The following is an 18,591-nucleotide window of genomic DNA, read 5'->3' as shown; positions in this document are numbered from 1 at the left end:
CAAAGATAAAAGGACAAGGTAGGATTGCAGATTAGTGAAGTGACAGGTTGTTACCAAAAATTAAAAGGGCCAGAATTTGTGTTGCGTTGCACCAAGGAAGAAGAAACATCAACGAGTTTTAAGAAGATGTGTAGCTCAGGTTAGGGTTCTGGATGTAGGTTTGCTCGCTAAGCTGGAAGGATCGTTTTCAGAAGTTTCGACATCATACCAGGTAAACATCTTCAGTGAGCCTCCGGATGAAGCACTGGTGGTATAGCCCACTTTCTATTTATTTGTTTGGGTTTCCTTGGGTTGGTGATGTCATTTCCTGTGGCGATGTCATTTCCTGTTCTTTTTCTCAGGGGGTGGTGGTACATCCAAGAATAAAAATTTAGGGAAATTCAATCATACAAGAGATTTAAGGTGTTGTACCTTAATGAACAAGCAATTCAGAATAACGTAGATGAACTGACAGCGCAAATCAAGGAAGATGAATATTATTTCATAGTGATTACAAAAACACAGTTACAAAATAATTAAAATTGGGAAGTTAAACATTCAGGTGTATTTAACCTTTTGGAAAGACAAGGATGGATGGAAAATGTGGCACAGTAACACTTAATGAGAGATGAACTTGGGTGGAGGTTAAAAAGAAACCTATGAATTTCCTATGACATCACATGAATTTAAACCAAGTGAAAGAAGTTATTGGTAGGAGTAGTGTACAAAGCCCCCAAACAGTAGCTACCTTGTCGGAAAGGATATCAATCAACAAATAGTGAGAGCATGTAAAATGAATAGAGCAATAACTACGGATGATCTATCTTCATGTTGATTGGGTGAATCAAATTGGAAAGGGTGGCTACGACATTAAATTTAGACAGTGTGTTATGGAGTTACAATTACAGTTAGCTGGAGTGAACAGTGTGGATAGATAAGCAGGAATGACAGTAAGCAAGCAGTGACAAATGTTTAAGGAATAATTCAAGACTCTCAGCAAAAATACATCCCAGTAAAGAAGAAAGATTCTAAGAGCTGGAGGAACCATCCACCGCTAACCAAAGAAGTTAAGGAGAGTACCAACTTGAAAGAAAAAGCATACAAGGCGGCAAAGTCAGCTACAGCACCAAAGACTGGGATATATGCATAATCCAGAAAATGAGGACTATAAAAGGTAAAAAAGACAAGAGAACAAATCTTGAGGGCAAACTAGTGAGAAATATGAAAACTGACAATAAAGTCATCTTTAGAAAATTAATCTAGGAATACAGTTATAGGGAACAAGGAAATGGTGGAGGAGTCAAACAAATATCCTCTATCAAATGTGACATTGGACGATACTTCAAACATTCCATTTATATTGAAGAATATGGGGAGGAATTAACTACTATCACCATCACTATTACTTGTGATGATGCTGTCACTTTAAGAGGTAATTATGTCCTTTTTTGAAGAGACGCTGTAAGGCAAAGGTGCACAAGTAAACAATTTGAGAAGCTTTGGGTTCTTTTAAAAAGTTGGAACAAGGGAAGTAGGCTGGGTATGGTCAACTCTCTCAGACCAGGCTTTCTAGTTTTTAGGTTCAGTTTTGAGCAGACGCCTTTGGTGTTTCAAAAGAGTTAGCAGCTTCAGTGAATGTCTCCTAGCTACTACTTTTTCTGAATTTTCTCCATTTTTTTCCTCCTAAAACCGTATGGGGGAATCGGTGTCTGAATTTGCCTTTTTGCAAAAGGGTGTGTTTAGGGAATGAAATTGGAACAGTTAATTAGTAATGGGTACTGTAGTGTTTAAATAAATTGTGTTTTGCTTATCGTCAAATTGCACCTGGAACATGGCACTTCACATCTACACTTAAATAAGCAAAAGTTAAGGGCTAGGCTACCTTCTTAAATATTCTGAGGGGATCTGGTCAGGTTGATAATGCACTAGAAAACTAATACTAGATGTTGCATGTGTCATGGTGAAAGAGGAGGTGATTCAGGCACTTCAAGGAGGTGTTATTAGATAGACAGTCTTGATTTGAAGAACATAAAATGCTAGGACCAGGTAAGATTGCTTCCAAGAACCCTGAAGCAAGTGAGAGTAAAAGTTGTAGAGGCACTGACTGAAATTTTCCAATTTTTTATATACCTAGGGCTGATGCCAGAGAACTACGAGAACTGCAAATGTTACACCCTTGATCAAAACTGTGTGAAAAGATAAACCCAATAACCGTAGACCAGTCAGATTTAAGGTCGTTGGAAAGTTTCAAAAAATTATAAAATGGAGTACAAAATTACAACTCACTTCAGTAAATAGAGGTTAATGAAGGAAAGCCAGTACAGATTTGATACGGGTAAATTGTGCTTAACTTGAGTTTTTTTTTAAATGAGTTAACAGAAAGCATCGATGAGGGTAATGCAGTTGATGTGCTGACTTTCCAAAAGGCATATGATAGAGAAGGCTACAAAACAGGCATTTGTGTAAAGATAGGGGTTAATGGAAAAGGGACGGTAGCAACATGGATACAAAATTGGTTGGGTGATTGAAAACAAACAGCAGTGGCTGGTGGCTGAAGGAAGGTTTATGTTGATCAGATGGACCAATGGGCTGAAGAGTGGTAGATGGATTTTAATTTAGATACATTTGAGGTGCTACATTTTAGAAAGGCAAATCAGAGCAGGACTTATACACTTAATGGTAAAGTCCTAGGGAGTGTTGCTGAACAGAGACCTTGGAATGCAGGCTCATAGCTCCTTGAAAGTGGAGTCACAGTTAGATAGGATAGTGAAGGCGGCATTTGGAATGCTTTCCTTTATTGCTCAGAGCACTGAGTAGAGGAGTTCAGAGGGCATATTGGATCTGTGCAGGTCATTAGTTAGACCACTTTTGGAATATCTGATCTCCCTCCTATCGGAAGGATGTAGTGAAACTTGAAAGGATTCAGAAAATATTTATAAGGATATTGCCAGGATTAGAGGATTTGAGCCATAGGGAGAGGCTGAACAGGCTGGGGCAGTTTTCCCTGCAGTGTCATTGGCTGAGGGGTGATCTTAGATGTTTATAAAATCACGAGAGGCACGGATAGGGTAAACAGACAAGGTGATTTCACTGGAGTGGGTGAGTCCAGAACTAGTAGGCATAGGTTTGGGGTGAGAGGGGAAAAGCTTAAAAGGGGCCTAAGGGGCAACTTCTTCACGCAGAGGGTGGTAGGTGTATGGAATGAGCTGCCCAGAGGAAGTGGTGGAGGCTGGTATAATTACAACATTTGAAAGACATCTGGATGGGTATATGAATAGAAAGGGTTTAGATGGATATGGGCCAAGTGCTGGCAAATGGAACTAAATTAGGTTAGGATATCTGGTCGGCATGGATGAATTGGACCAAAGGGTCTGTTTCCATGCTGTACATCTCTATGACTCTATGAATACCCCAAGCATCTTTGGTATAATCTCTGCCCTTGCTGATATAGAAAAATTGGCTATAACATCTGTTTTTGTATCAGCATCAGAATTAGACACATACAAGACACATTAAATTGACAATTCATACATTCAGTAGTGCATTCCAGCTAGTAAACTTTCTGGAGTTGAATAGTAAAGAGGCTTAACTAGTTACCCTCTTTCGGAATTGAAGTCTTTAGGTTGGTGGGGGATATAAAATTCCTCATCCTGCTCACATTCTTTCTTGTTTTTAGGAAAATGTTCTGTTGGTTGTTTACTTTTCCTTTTCCTCCCCATAACTTCAGAGAAGACAGTCTATCAATAAAAAATACAATTGATAATGACAGTGAAGAATAATATATTCCTTATGGGAGAAGAAAGGTTTGTCGATTACTCTACAAAATAGACAATGCATACTTTCTCTGATACAAAAAAGGTAATAAGCTTCACCTTTAATACAACTGCCAACACTACCTAGAGCTATGAATTGACAGAACCACACAGACTGCAAGGTTCAAGAGAGTAGGTCATTAGTTTTAACAGCCCTTGAGAATACAGTGACCAAAGACACACATACAAATATTAGAAAATATATATTTTGAACTGCCATTCTTTATATCTAAACATTTCATAGAGAGTGAAGGATGAAATCATTTTAAAAAGTCTATATCTTATCTATTTGCATAAATTTGGGCATTTAAATGGTCATTGGATAGGCATATGGACGAGAATGGAAGAGTGTAGGTTAGATGGGCTTCAGATTGGTTCCACAGGTCAATGCAACATCGAGGGCCAAAGGACCTGTACTGCGCTGTAATGTTCTATCTTCTAAGTTAGGCTTCAATTCTAAATGTGAATTGAAAGGTGGCACTGCAGCTCATTTTAATGAATATATTCTAATATTCTCTAGGGCAGACAGTAAAATAGCTTTGGTCTTTTCAGGTCAAATGAAAAATAGCACTCTAATCCATATCAGGAAAATATATTTGGTTTCAATTTGTCTGTAAATACAATGGTAAAGGTGATATTTTGAGATGTTAAAATCTAAAGATCCAAAAACTAAGCCATGGGTAAGCGCAAGTTCTTGACCGTACCAGTTAAGTCTAACCATAACTAAGGCAATCATAAGTTAACTAACCACACACTCTCCTCCTCCTCCCCTCTCCCCCCCCACCCCCCCCCCCCCGCCCCATTCTTCTACCCTGTGCCCAGAATATTCCCTGTTAAAGCACATAAATGAGAACAAAAGTGAAGCTAGACTGCGATGGTCCCTATTATGAACAAGCCTTTTCTCGACTGCTGTCCATCTCTTAAAATTGAAATGAATAACCTTTCAGTTCACTACATGCATTAAGAAAACTACTAAACCTCAATGTTATCTTCATCAGGGAGATCTGCTTCCATCGGAGTTGGCATGTTCTTAAATGGAGCTGTTTTCTTTTCTTCCTTCAATTTTTGAAACTTGTTTATAACCAAGATCTGTTTATTTCGTGTCACCCTCATGATCTCACTTGCAGAGGTCTTATTCGTAGAATTGACTTCAAAAATGGTCTGTAAAATTTATAAAGAAACTATAGTTCTTGGCTTATAATCATTGCCATGAGATGGACTAAAAACAATAATACACAAAAGTATTCACTTACAGATTTTGCTTTATAGTTTTTGATACTGTCAATAATCTTTAGTCTTTGAAGTTCTGCATCTTTTATGTTCACACCTTAAAAATAAGAAAACATTCAAGCTTCAAGTTTTATTAAGTCAAAATTTCAGTGTGTGAATTTACCTAAAGCACCAATATTGACAAAACTGTAAAATAATGAAATGTTACAGTCCTGTCCTCAAGGAATCTGTTGTGGGTAAGCTCACAAGCATAGGAGACATAGTACTACAGCCATATGCATTTGTTTAGGAGGGACCACAATTATTTTTCTCTTTTACATGTTTGATAACCAGGAGGAGAAGACCTAAAAATGTTCCCTAATTTTTGATCTTTATAGCAACAGTTTGAAATGTGTTTCTTGCCCTTTTTTTTGGAATAAAAGTGTTATAAATGTAAAAAGAACAAGTCATGTGACAGTAGCAGTCCATCAATATGACAATTATTCCCACAAATTGACTATATAGCATTTTTAAATATACTTAACTTACCAAATAAAGGATGAATCCCTAGTGTTGATAAGTCCATTTCTCTAACCCTTTTTATTGATTCTGGAGAAGGATTTGGTCTTGACTTCAGGTACTGCCTGTAAGCATTCTCAGACACTCTTTTCAGGTTCTGAAGATCCAGCGAAGCCTTATGGTCTGCTATAAGTAGTGATTCCTCATCATCTATGGTATTCTGGGGTACCTTGCCATATATTCCACTTGCTTCTGAATACATAGGGAGAGATTCAAAAATTTATTCTATGGCAGAATAAGTCACAAAGCTCAGTGGCTGTTCACAGTGACCATTGCTGCAAAAATATCATCATAGCTCCTTTCTTCCACTGACTACAGTACTCCATCCAACAGAGCCAGGCACCAGAGTGTTAGTAACTCTGATACTCAATCTCTTTATGTCAGAGAGGGCTCCCTGACTGGACCAGGTTAACAGTCCAGTCAGAACCCATATTCTGAGTTCCAGCTGGTTAACCTCACTACAATCATTAAAGAAATGCTTTGACTTTGAAAGAAAATATCATAGCTTTTATGAAATTGGAATTACTGGTCCAATTTGTTTAGCTTCAAGTTCAAATTTGTTATTAATGTAACATTTCTTGTAAGTTCTAGATAGTGTTTTGGAGAATGCTGTAAGATCAATGTCTCAATGTCACATGGCCCATATTTTACAGAAGACAGTTGAGATTTTTTTTAACCAAAATTAGTTTAGCCAAATCAGTACCTGAAAGACTAAATGTGCATTTTCCAAAGCAAATAAAATTACTTATTGCCACCTTTCTAAATTGCAGTTGAAATAACAGTAGAATAAGTAAGTCTAAAGTTTAGTTTAAAAGCCATGCACTATAGGTTCACTAGAGTAGAATTTAATAAAACATAACGCATTTAACCACAATGCCTAAACAACGTAGATATCTAAAACACAGATTACCTTCAGAATTCTCAGCTTGGCTTGCAAATTTGAGAGGTCTTCCGAGAAACAAATGTAAATCGTAAACATATGGAATTTCATCCAGGGCTACCAACGAGTAAGCCGTACCACTTCTCCCAGCTCTGGCTACTCGACCTGATCCACAATTCACAATTTTATACATCTGCTGTTAGCAATATTGTTTATAAACTATGTCGTCATCTTAAAGTATGTTCCAACAAATAGAAAATTTAGTCCACAATAAAGAACTAGAATAATCTACATACATAAAAACCAGTATATTTATCAATGATTATTGATACTACAGTATGTTGAATCCTTCACATTGAGAAACTTCTTCACACTACAACTTAAATGAGGTATATATAAATTAAACATTCTAATTCCATCACAATTATACATGCTTTTTTTGCCCTAGTATTTAACAAACATATAAGTACTGTTTACGATAAACTAACACAAAATATGTATTTAAAATATTCACAATATTCTTGGCTTTAAAAGTTTGGTAGAAGATTTGTAGCTCGGGTGCTCGTTGTTGTGGTTCTGTTCGCCGAGCTGGGAATTGGTCTTGCAAACGTTTCGTCCCCTGTCTAGGTGACATCCTCAGTGCTTGAGAGCCTCCTGTGAAGCGCTTCTGTGCTGTTTTCTCCGGTATTTATAGTGGCCTGTCTCTGCTGCTTCCGGTTGTCAGTTCGAGCTGTCCACTGCAGTGGCCGGTATATTGGGTCCAGGTCGATGTGTTTGTTGATAGAGTCTGTGGACGAGTGCCATGCCTCTAGGAATTCCCTGGCTGTTCTCTGTTTGGCTTGCCCTATAATGGTAGTGTTGTCCCAGTCGAATTCATGTTGCTTGTCGTCTGTGTGTGTGGCTACTAAGGATAGCTGGTCGTGTCGTTTCGTGGCTAGTTGGTGTTCGTGTATACGGATCGTTAACTATCTTCCTGTTTGTCCGATGTAGTGTTTTGTGCAGTCCTTGCATGAGATTTTGTACACTACATTAGTTTTGCTCATGTTGGGTATCGGGTCCTTTGTTCTGGTGAGTTGTTGTCTGAGCGTGGCTGTTGGTTTGTGTGCTGTTATGAGTCCTAGTGGTCGCAGTAGTCTGGCTGTCAGTTCAGAAATGCTCCTGATGTATGGTAGTGTGGCTAGTCCTTTGGGTTGCGGCATGTCCTCGTTCCGTTGTCTCTCCCTTAGGCATCTGTTGATGAAATTGCGAGGGTATCCATTTTTGGCGAATACTTTGTTTCGGTGTTCCTCTTCCTCTTTTTGTAGTTCTGCTGTGCTGCAGTGTGTTGTGGCCCTTTTGAATAGTGTCCTGATGCAACTTCGTTTGTGTGTGTTGGGGTGGTTGCTTTCATAGTTTAGGACTTGGTCTGTGTGTGTGGCTTTCCTGTAAACCTTTGTGGTGAATTCTCCGTTCGGTGTTCTCTATACCATCACGTCTAGGAATGGGTGTTGGTGGTCCTTTTCTTCCTCTCTAGTGAATCGGATTCCTGTGAGTGTGATATTGATGATCTGGTGTGTGTTCTCTATTTCTGTGTTTTTAATTATTACAAAGGTGTCATCCACGTATCTGACCCAAAGTTTGGGTTGAAGTTGTAGTAAGACGGTTTGTTCTAACCTTTGCATTACTGCTTCTGCTATGAGTCCAGAGATCGGTGAGCCCATGGGTGTTCCGTTGATTTGTTCGTATATTTGGTTATTGAATGTGAAGTGTGTTGTGAGGCACAAGTCCAGTAGTTTAAGTATGCCGTCTTTGTTGATAGGTTCAACGTCCTGTTGTCTGTTATGTCTATCCAGCAGGTTGGCTATTGTTTCTTTGGCTAGTGTTTTGTCGATGGAGGTGAACAGTGCCGTTACATCGAATGAGATCATAGTTTCTTCCTTGTCTATGTGTATATTTCTGATGATGTCCAAGAATTCCTGTGTCGATTGTATAGATTGTCTGGATCCGCTAATCAGGTGTTTCAGTTTCTGCTGTAGTTCTTTGGCCAGTTTGTGTGATGGTGTCCCTGGTAGTGATACTATGGGTCTGAGTGGGATGTCTGGTTTGTGCACTTTGTGTAGTCCATAGAATCTGGGGGTGTTGTTGCTTTCAGGTTTCATTCTTTGTAGGTCAGACCTGGTTATCTGTCCGTTTTTTTTGTAGATTCCTCAGTGTGTTGTTTATCCTATTGGTGAGCTGTGGGGTGGGGTCAAACTCCCTCTTTTGGTAGGTGTTGGTATCTGCAAGTAGTTGTGGTGCTTTTTGCATGTACTCTGCTTTGTCCAAGATGACCGTCATTCTGCCTTTGTCTGCTGGTAGTATAATTATGTTCTTATCGTTTCTTAGTGATTTTAGTGCTTCCCTCTCCTTGGTGTTGAGGTTATGTGTTGTTTTTTTCTTGTTATCAGCGGTATGATACTTTGTCTCACAGTTCGTTGTGTCTCTTCTGTCAGTCCATTGTTCCTGAGTGTGCATTCTAGTGCTGCTAGGAAGTCTGCTGTCTTGGCGTCCCTGTGGTTGTAGTTGAGTCCCTTGGCCAGTATTGTTCTTTCCGTGTCTGTGAGCTGTCTGTGGGAGAGGTTTTTAACCTAGGTGTGTGTTGTGGTGTCCTCTTCTTTGTGTGTTAGTTTGGCCATTTTTTCTTTTAGTGCCGTTTTTTTTTGCGGTATGTGGTCCTGTTCTGTCCTATGGTGATGGCCTGTTCTATGGTCCGGGTCCATTCCTGATTCCTGCCTTGTGCCTCACAACACACTTCACATTCAATAACCAAATATACGAACAAATCAACGGAACACCCATGGGCTCACCGATCTCTGGACTCATAGCAGAAGCAGTAGTGCAAAGGTTAGAACAAACCGTCTTACTACAACTTCAACCCAAACTTTGGGTCAGATACGTGGATGACACCTTTGTAATAATTAAAAACACAGAAATAGAGAACACACACCAGATCATCAATATCACACTCACAGGAATCCGATTCACTAGAGAGGAAGAAAAGGACAACCAACTCCCATTCCTAGACGTGATGGTACAGAGAACACCGAACGGAGAATTCACCACAAAGGTTTACAGGAAAGCCACACACACAGACCAAATCCTAAACTATGAAAGCAACCACCCCAACACACACAAACGAAGTTGCATCAGGACACTATTCAAAAGGGCCACAACACACTGCAGCACAAAAAGAGGAAGAGGAACACCGAAACAAAGTATTCGCCAAAAATGGATACCCTCGCAATTTCATCAACAGATGCCTAAGGGAGAGACAACGGAATGAGGACATGCCGCAACCCAAAGAACTAGCCACACTACCATACATCAGGAGCATTTCTGAACTGACAGCCAGACTACTGCAACCACTAGGACTCATAACAGCACACAAACCAACAGCCACGCTCAGACAACAACTCACCAGAACAAAGGACCCGATACCCAACATAAGCAAAACTAATGTAGTGTACAAAATCTCATGCAAGGACTGCACAAAACACTACATCGGACAAACAGGAAGATAGTCAACGATCCGTGTACACGAACACCAACTAGCCATGAAACGACACAACCAGCTATCCTTAGTAGCCACACACACAGACGACAAGCAACATGAATTCGACTGGGACAACACTACCATTATAGGGCAAGCCAAAAAGAGAACAGCCAGGGAATTCCTAGAGGCATGGCACTCGTCCACAGACTCTATCAACAAACACATCGACCTGGACCCAATATACCGGCCACTGCAGTGGACAGCTCGAACTGACAACTGGAAGCAGCAGAGACAGGCCACTATAAATACCGGAGAAAACAGCACAGAAGCGCTTCACAGGAGGCTCCCAAGCACTGAGAATGTCACCTAGACAGGGGACAAAACTTTTGCAAGACAAATTCCCAGCTCGGCGAACAGAACCACAACATTCTTGGCTTTAATTTGTTTTATAAAGGCTCTGCAGCATGCACAGTTGCTGCAACTTACAGAGACAATCATTACTTAAAGTTTAAAACCAACGAACATCTGAAACATTGTGGGCAAGATTACTTAATAGTCCATAAAATCCAAGATAAAAATCAAAGGTAAAATGGATTCAAATTATAAAACATCTGCACATTTGAGGCAGCTTTCTTAAAATATTCAACATAATTTCTGGCTGTTATGAAGTGTCCTGCCTCTTAATGTGAACTAATATCCAGACAGTTTTTTCCCAGCTTTAATCAGCACAAAAGATTATTTTTTTGAAAATCAATAGAAATAGAACACGTGGGCCCTCAAATTGGTCCTAATTTGCAGGGTGCAAATAACTCATTGCATGAATCCCAACTTTGTCTTCCCATCACACCAGTAAATTTTAAAGCCAATTCTCTCAGATTTAGAAACTTTAAATTTGCTTACCAACTCTATGTAAGAAAAGTTTTGCTTTGGATGGAAAGTTGTAGTTTATTACATTATCTAGCATGGGAATATCAATACCACGAGCTGCAATGTCAGTGACGATCATCACCATACACTTTCTGTGGACAAATTTCCCAATGTTGATTTTTCTTGCTGTTTGGTCAAGAGCACTGTAGCTGTATGAACAGTCAATACCCTGTCTGGTTAAGAGCTGGGAGAAACAAAAAATTGTAAATAAACAGTCACAATAGTCATGAAAATACGATAACGCATACCTACAAAACAAATTACATACTGGAAATAAACAAATCAAAATAAAGGTCTTTCAGCATCTAAGGGGAAAGAAAACATTACCATTTCAAGTCTGATGACTCTTCACCACAGCTGATGGATGAAAGTAGGCTTTCCAATTTTCACTATAAATATACCACTGAGACTTTTGTGTTAACATAAAGTTATAATATAATTCAGGTGAAAGATCCCATAAGACAGCCAAACAAACAAAAACCAAGTGACAAAAGCAACATGCAGGAGTCATCTCACAGCATTTGGAAATTTATATGTCTGAATTGCAGCCAGGGACAAGCTCAGATAAAATCATAATATTATCAGCACACTTCACATTATGCTGCCACCACCTCAAATTGGTCAAACCTTTTTTTAAAAAATTCAGACACAAGATATGGACGCTGCTGGTTGGGCCAACATTTATTGTCCAAGGCTAGTTGCTTTTGAGAAGGTGGTGGCTGAGCTGCCTTCTCAAAGCATTACAAGTGCACTTGTTACAGGTACAACTATATATTATAGCAGGGGGAAAGGAGTTTCTTGATTTTGACCCAGCAACACTGAAGGAATGGTTGTAAGTTTCCAAGTCTGGATGGTGAGTGGCTTGGAGGAGGTGGTATTCCCATCTATCTGCTGCCCTTTTCCTTCTAGATGGTAGTGATTGTGGATTCAATATTCTACAAATGTAGCCTAAAACTCAAGGTACATAACTAATCAACTGCAAAAGCAGGTTTCCCAATGAGTGGTTAGAGGGGGACAGTGTGAGTGAGGCAGATTGAATCAAGGATTTCAAAAGCGAATTAGGCAGTATTTAAAATGAAATAGTGTGCAGAATTAGGCAAGCAAGGGAGGCCCTAAGTGACCTTGTCAATTGTAAAAATTGTACAGACGCAACAAGCCAAATAAACTCTTCCTGCAATATAAAAATTCTGTGATTCTGGTGAATACTAGCTCAAAATAAAAGTATATTAATGCTCTGATACCATTATAAACATAAATCACTATGGGTATAGCGTTAAGTCAAGTGGTTTTGTTCTAAGAAAATATAATAATAACTGGTACCAATGAAGGAAAACCAAACAACTGTGCAGAGTAATTATACAGGAAGTATTTGAAGTCACAGAATGATATCAGACATTAATTGTATTATTCATATAATCAACATCACTATATCCCCAGTTATTAACTCATCTATTCTGGTTATGTATTGAGGAAAGAGATGTGAGTTAAGTTGTATGTTTGGAAACTTAACACTGTTTCAGTACTCAAAATTTCTGCTCAGAAGTTAAATACTGTCAAGTTAGTATGAATGGGGATCCTTAAGAAATGATGAAATGGTTTTGTTCTTTTGACAATGCTAACATTTTATTTGAACAGTTTTATGCACTTTCCATTTCACACAAACCTCTTTTAAGTATTCCACATGATGTTTGGTAGCAACAAAAATGACAGTCTGCTCTTGAGGTTTTATGATATTTCTCATCAAGTGAAGTAGAACAGCAGCCTTATCATCAGACCGGACATGGAAAAATGCCATCTGTAAAATAGCAGATACAATGTTTTAGTACAGATCTTTGTGCATTAACTGCATGTTATTCCAAAATAATTATCAAGTACTAGACCTTAAAAGCAGGAGTGGTTTATGAATCAAGTGTTAATTCTTAACATCATTGAATAGAAACACCATGATCAACTTACACCTGTTTATCAATACTTCTTAATCATCTACCTCCCATGACAAATCGAGCTTTCACTCGTGCAAATTCCACACAGATTTGAAGAAACAGAATCTTTAAAAGCAAGCTATAGCTGTAACAATCTTGCATTTCCAAACACTTCAGACTAGCTAGATACTTAATTTATCAGAAATGGTTTACAATTTCACCTTTAGCACAATCATAAACTGAAGCCAAATAGAAGCAGGTAATCATAACACGTAGAAGCAAAAGCAAGCCATTTGGTTCAGCGAGTGAGCTCTGCCATTCAATGAGGTCAAGGTTGATTTGATAATCCTCAAACCTCCTTTACCGTCTTTTCTCCATAACCTTTGATCCTCTTATTGATTAAAAATCTCTCCAGCTCAGCCTTGAATATTCCGAAAGATACAGCCTTGAAAGTTCTCCGTAGTAAAAAAGATTCCACAGATTCACTATCCTCACAGAAGAAATTCCTTTTGTATCAATCTTAAATTAGCAATCCTTTACCCTTGAGACTACACCCTCTGGTCCTAGACTCTTGCAGAAGGAAAAACAACCTCTCTGCATCTAAGATCATATCTTTCAACAAGATCACTTTTTATTTTCCTAGATGCCTCAGAGTACAGGCCAATACAATCAACTTCTCATGAGAAAATCCTTCCATACACAGGAACAACCTCATGAACCTTCTCTGGACTTCTTCCAGTGCCAGTATATCTTTTTTAGACAAGGGAACCAAACTATTCATAGTATTCTAGATGTGATTCATCTAGTAGCTTGTATAGTTTTAGCAAGACGTCCCTATTTTGATACGCCATTGCCTCTGAAATAAAAGCTAACATTCCATTTGCCTTCCCTATTACCTGAACTTGTATTTTTTTTTGAAAACAGGATGACTCCCAAATCCCTCCATGCTGTAGACATTTACAGTATTTTTTTTGACAAGTAAATGACATTCTAGCTGGAATCTTCTCATCTTTAGACTATAGGACACTATACATACACTGAAGAATACTGGATTAGTGGTGCTGGAAGAGCACAGCAGTTCAGACAGCATCCAACGAGCAGCGAAAATCGACGTTTCGGGCAAAAGCCCTTCATCAGGACAAAGCTTTTGCCCGAAACGTCGATTTTCGCTGCTCGTTGGATGCTGCCTGAACTGCTGTGCTCTTCCAGCACCACTAATCCAGTATTCTTCCAAAAACATCTCCACAAAATCTTGTCTTCAGCTGTATGACCATTTCTGGATCGCTCTCACTTAACTCATACAATACATGAAAAGTAACCATTCCGTTTGGTCTATTTATAAAAGTATATTTTATTTTCCTGTGATATTTTTGTGAAGTAGTTATCAACCTTTCTGGGGAAAAAAAAAGTGTGCAAGAATCTTACCAGGCTCTCAGTGACATGGGCTATGGCAAAATGAGCATTAGAATTGGGAAAGACGATCATCTCAATATCAAGACCATCTCACCACAACTTCCCCTCTTTGCTCAAGCAGCACAGCAAAATTCTTGCCAAGGAATGGCAAGGTCCTGACTGATACTCTTTGTTGCTAGCTAAATGCTTGTTAACAGTGCAACTCATTATCGGTGGTGATCTTAAACTCACCACACAAACCAGCTGTCATAAAAACTTTACCTAGAAACCAGAGTGAGTTCAACTCACTGCTTGCTTCAATAGACTTCCATGTTAGACACCGGGCACCAACATTACAGGGGCACACACTCATGACCAATGGCCACAGCATCTCATGTCTAGACACTAGCATCTGACACATGCCAGTCTCTATGAAACTTCATGGTACATCTCCAATCCACTTAAAAGACACTTCTGCACTTTAATGCCTCACTTCAGGCTGTACCTACTACTCTGATTGCAATATTGCAATAAAGATGCTTTATCTCAGGGACACGCACCCAGCTGATGGACTACATTAGTCTACATCGCTGGGTTCTTCGCTGACTGTAACACTGATCACTCACTCTGTGGCTACATGACGTTTCCAGTATTCCTGCCCTCTGGCTCACATTACTATGGTTTTGCCATGACAGAGCCAGGAAGCTTGCCACACAGTTGTCAGCAGGCCTTAGTCCAATCATGGGGATCACCTTCACCCAGGGGATCCCAGCACAGTAGGTCAAGTGCAGCCTCTGATCTGATTTAGATTTGAATTGAAGGCCTGCTTCAGCAGTCAAGAATCATCTGCTCATAAGGCAAGGGACAACTGATGAGCAACAAAACATCTGTCTTGACTCTGTTTTGCTGTGGGCTTTTTTCCTCGAGGACTGAGAGAAAAGCTGATGTTATGAAAGAGGAGAATTGGTGGCACTGATATTTCTTGTTGGCACGTGTATAGAGGTTTTCCAAGCAACTGAGTAGGCAGCGCAGATGGTGACAGATAATGCAGTTTGGGGTGGATGAGGTGGAGTGGAGAAGATGTGTGCATTACTGAGGTTGGTAGAGCAGTAGCCTTGGTAGGAGGCAGGTGCAATAATGTCCAGAGCAAATATCTGGAACCTTTCAGGACAGCTCAAACTGACAATGCTTGACCAGATGCACACCAGCCTTTGAGATATGATGATGATGTCCAGAATGTCAGCCAGTTCTGGGATCTCTACAGAGTGGCAAATTGTTCCAGTAAAATGTTCCTGGTAAGATGGGGTACAAATTATACATGATTCTTGCCACAAAGGCTCTAACAGCAATTAAAGTGACAATTTTGATAAGATAACGAACTGGCCCTCACTGCAAAATTTACTCCACCAATTTCAACGTGATTCAAATTTTAAAAAAGATGCTAAAACTACCCGACATGTTTAAAAATCCATGAAAAATGCAGTTGGTGACTTTAGAAAAACCTGACTTCACAAAATGGGTTTTTGTAGGGAGGTGGTGATGGTTTGGGTTAGGAACATATTTCAACCTTATCAAAATTAGAAAACCCTGATTTACCAATTTGGGAAGAAGAATTGGGTGTTTTCAGTCTAATTTCTCATCCACTATACCTACCCTACCTCATTAAATCATTCATAGTCTCCACTTAGTAGTCCTATCCCACCTTCCTCACATCTGTTTATCCTATACCTACTGCTTTTATTCACTCTTTCACCCACTCATTCATTCACAAACATCTAAATGGTCATTTAAAGCACCATTTGTTAGCTAATATTGTTTACACACAAAGGAGGTAATACAGACCCTTTCCTCCCAACTCAACCTCTATTTTGACAGACTTCCTCAAAGGATACTGCACTATGCATTTCTGGTAAAGCCAAGCTTAGAAGATCCTGGAAGAAACGTGGAACATTTTGAGACTTGGGGGAATTTTTCAGTGGAGCAGCAAGCAGATGATGTTTGATGCTCCTTGGAAGACCTGGCCCAACACAGATGTACTTACTGCAATTGTCCACAATATAAAGATGTACAACATACAACATTAAGCAGACGTTCATTTTTTTATTTTGCACACAAAAAATTTTTTTTTACCTGCAACTGATCATTCAGCTTAGTATCCACATCCAGTCTGATTAGAACTGGCTCTGTCAAACCTGCAAGATTTTTAGAAAACTATTAATTTTATCAATTAACTTTTTAAACTTGAAAAGAAAATACATCATCTCTGAATCGGACATACTCATCAATCATCAAAACGTGTCTGTGGGCGGGGGCTTGCCGGCTGTGCTGCTGCTGCTGTCTCCTGAATGGGGAGCAGACTTTAAAAACTCCGAGCCCCAGGGGAAAGGCATTTAATCGATTAACTGAATAATCAATTATCCAAACGAAATAGTGCCCGCCCATCTCATTCGGATAATCGAGGTTCCCCTGTATATTTTCAAACACAGAAATCAGAAAAATGCCTGTGGAATCTCAACTTCCTAACCTAACATATACTAGTGTTGTATATGCTGATTGGGCATTGAAACCAGCATTTTTCTGTTCTTTCACATATTAGTTATCCAATGTCCTATCTACCTGAACCAGAGATTAGTCTGCAATCAACAAACTGTTCTTTTGTTTCAAATATATTCCTGTTTTATCAGTAAACCATTGAACTCGCAGGAAGGACATTAACAGAGTACTTAGAAAATTCTGAAATAAGCTACTCCAATTTTAAAACAAGACTAAAATCTTTACCAGCACGTGCAAACTCCACCAGCTGCTTCGGTAGTGTAGCTGAAAACAGCAAAGTCTGTCTTGAGTCAGGCAGCCTTCGGATAATCTCTTGCAAGTGCTCAGCAAATCCCATCTCAAATAATCTAGCACAGAAGAAAAATGCAGAGCAGAATTCAGTGGTGCTTCGTCAGGAAACATTTCTACTAATAGATAGGAACAAAAGGAGAATCAATTGGCTATTCAGCCACATGAGCCTGCACCATCACTCTGGAATCATGACCGATCATTTACTCAACACCATATTCCCATACAATCTGCCTATCCCTTGATATCATTAACTAGAACTCGACCAATTTGTCTTGAACTTACTTAATGACTGAGATTTCATAGTGTTCTGGGTTACAGAATTCTAATAATTCACCACCATCTGAGTTAAGAGGTTCTTCCTCATTTCTGTCCAATGGCTTGCTGTTGATTTAAACTGTTTCAACTTGGTTCTCGACCTCAGAGCCAGAGGAAATACCATTTCTACAGCCACTCTGTCTATCCCTTTAATATTTTCTAAGTTTCTACAAGATCACTTCTCATTCTTTGAAGCTCCAGAGAATACTTCCAGCCTCAGAACTGTCCTACCACTCCAGGAATCAATTTAGTGAACCTGTACTTCATTCCCTTAAAGGCAAGCATATCCTCCATGAGCCAAGGGGATCAGAATGATCCACAACACTCAAGCACAGTCACACCAATATTCCATACAAGTGAAGCAAGACTTCTTTGCAAAAGAAGTGGATTGTTGGACATTTACAAAAGGGGTCACTCGTAAATGCTTGCATGACTGAACAGTCTCTCTGTTCAACTTAATCAATGTGGCAGCACTTATCTATCAAAAAATGCTCAAATCATTGTGCTTCAGTGATCCTTACAAAATATAATGAAGTTGAAAAGTGTGTTGCTGGAAAGGCGCAGCAGGCCAGGCAGCATCTGAGGAGCAGGAGAATCGACGTTTCGGGCATAAGCCCTTCTTCAGGAATGAGGCTGGTGTGCCAAGCGGGCTGAGATAAAAGATGGGGAGGGAATTTGGGGGGGGGAGAGGCACTGGGAATACGATAGGTGGAAGGAGGTGAGGATGATAGGCCGGAGAGGGGGGTGGGGCAGAGAGGTCGGGAAGAAGATTGCAGGTCAAGAGGGCGGTGCTGAATCCGGGGGTTGGGACTGAGATAAGGTGGGGGGGGGGGGGGGGGTGAGGAAGCTGGAGAAATCTACATTCATCCTGTGTGGTTGGAGAGTTCCTAGGCAGAAGATGAGGTGCTCTTCCTCCAGGCGTCATGTGGCCAGGGTCTGGCGATGGAGGAGGCCAAGGACCTGCATATGTGTATAATAGTACTCGTCTCCAACATGCCACTAAGACATGACTGGCATTCTTGTATGCTCTTCTTTTCTTGCTGTACCAGACTATGTTGCACGACTATAGTACTCATGATTTATTCTTGCTGAACTTGAAGTATCTCAATGCTATCCAGGATAAACACCCCACTTGATCTACAGCACATTCACTAATTTAACTTACCATACCCTCATTGTACACATTGATGTGCAACGTCTATACAGTACATTACCTGCAGA

The 18,591-nt window shown here is 39.7% G+C and overlaps 1 protein-coding gene across 2 annotated transcripts in view; it reads right to left on the bottom strand.

The window, feature by feature from the left end:
• Window positions 1-18,591, bottom strand: part of ddx54 (DEAD (Asp-Glu-Ala-Asp) box polypeptide 54) — a 51,163-nt gene that overhangs the window by 9,483 nt on the left and 23,089 nt on the right. Inside the window, exons 8-16 of one of the 2 annotated variants that reach the window (XM_072587364.1) lie at window positions 16,990-17,111; window positions 16,342-16,403; window positions 12,561-12,692; window positions 10,871-11,081; window positions 6,490-6,624; window positions 5,550-5,771; window positions 5,045-5,118; window positions 4,770-4,952; window positions 3,577-3,716 (exon numbers count right to left, since the gene is read on the bottom strand). In XM_072587364.1, the coding sequence (XP_072443465.1) occupies window positions 3,577-3,716; window positions 4,770-4,952; window positions 5,045-5,118; window positions 5,550-5,771; window positions 6,490-6,624; window positions 10,871-11,081; window positions 12,561-12,692; window positions 16,342-16,403; window positions 16,990-17,111 (1,281 nt within the window). The remainder of the gene's footprint in view (window positions 1-3,576; window positions 3,717-4,769; window positions 4,953-5,044; window positions 5,119-5,549; window positions 5,772-6,489; window positions 6,625-10,870; window positions 11,082-12,560; window positions 12,693-16,341; window positions 16,404-16,989; window positions 17,112-18,591) is intronic. The other variant, XM_072587365.1, reaches the window with a different exon arrangement.

The sequence above is a fragment of the Chiloscyllium punctatum genome, chromosome 17, assembly GCF_047496795.1.
Source record: "Chiloscyllium punctatum isolate Juve2018m chromosome 17, sChiPun1.3, whole genome shotgun sequence".
Classification (NCBI taxonomy): Eukaryota; Metazoa; Chordata; class Chondrichthyes; order Orectolobiformes; family Hemiscylliidae; genus Chiloscyllium; species Chiloscyllium punctatum.
Note: the sequence above shows the minus strand (reverse complement) of the source record. Positions and strands in the feature narration are given on the sequence as shown.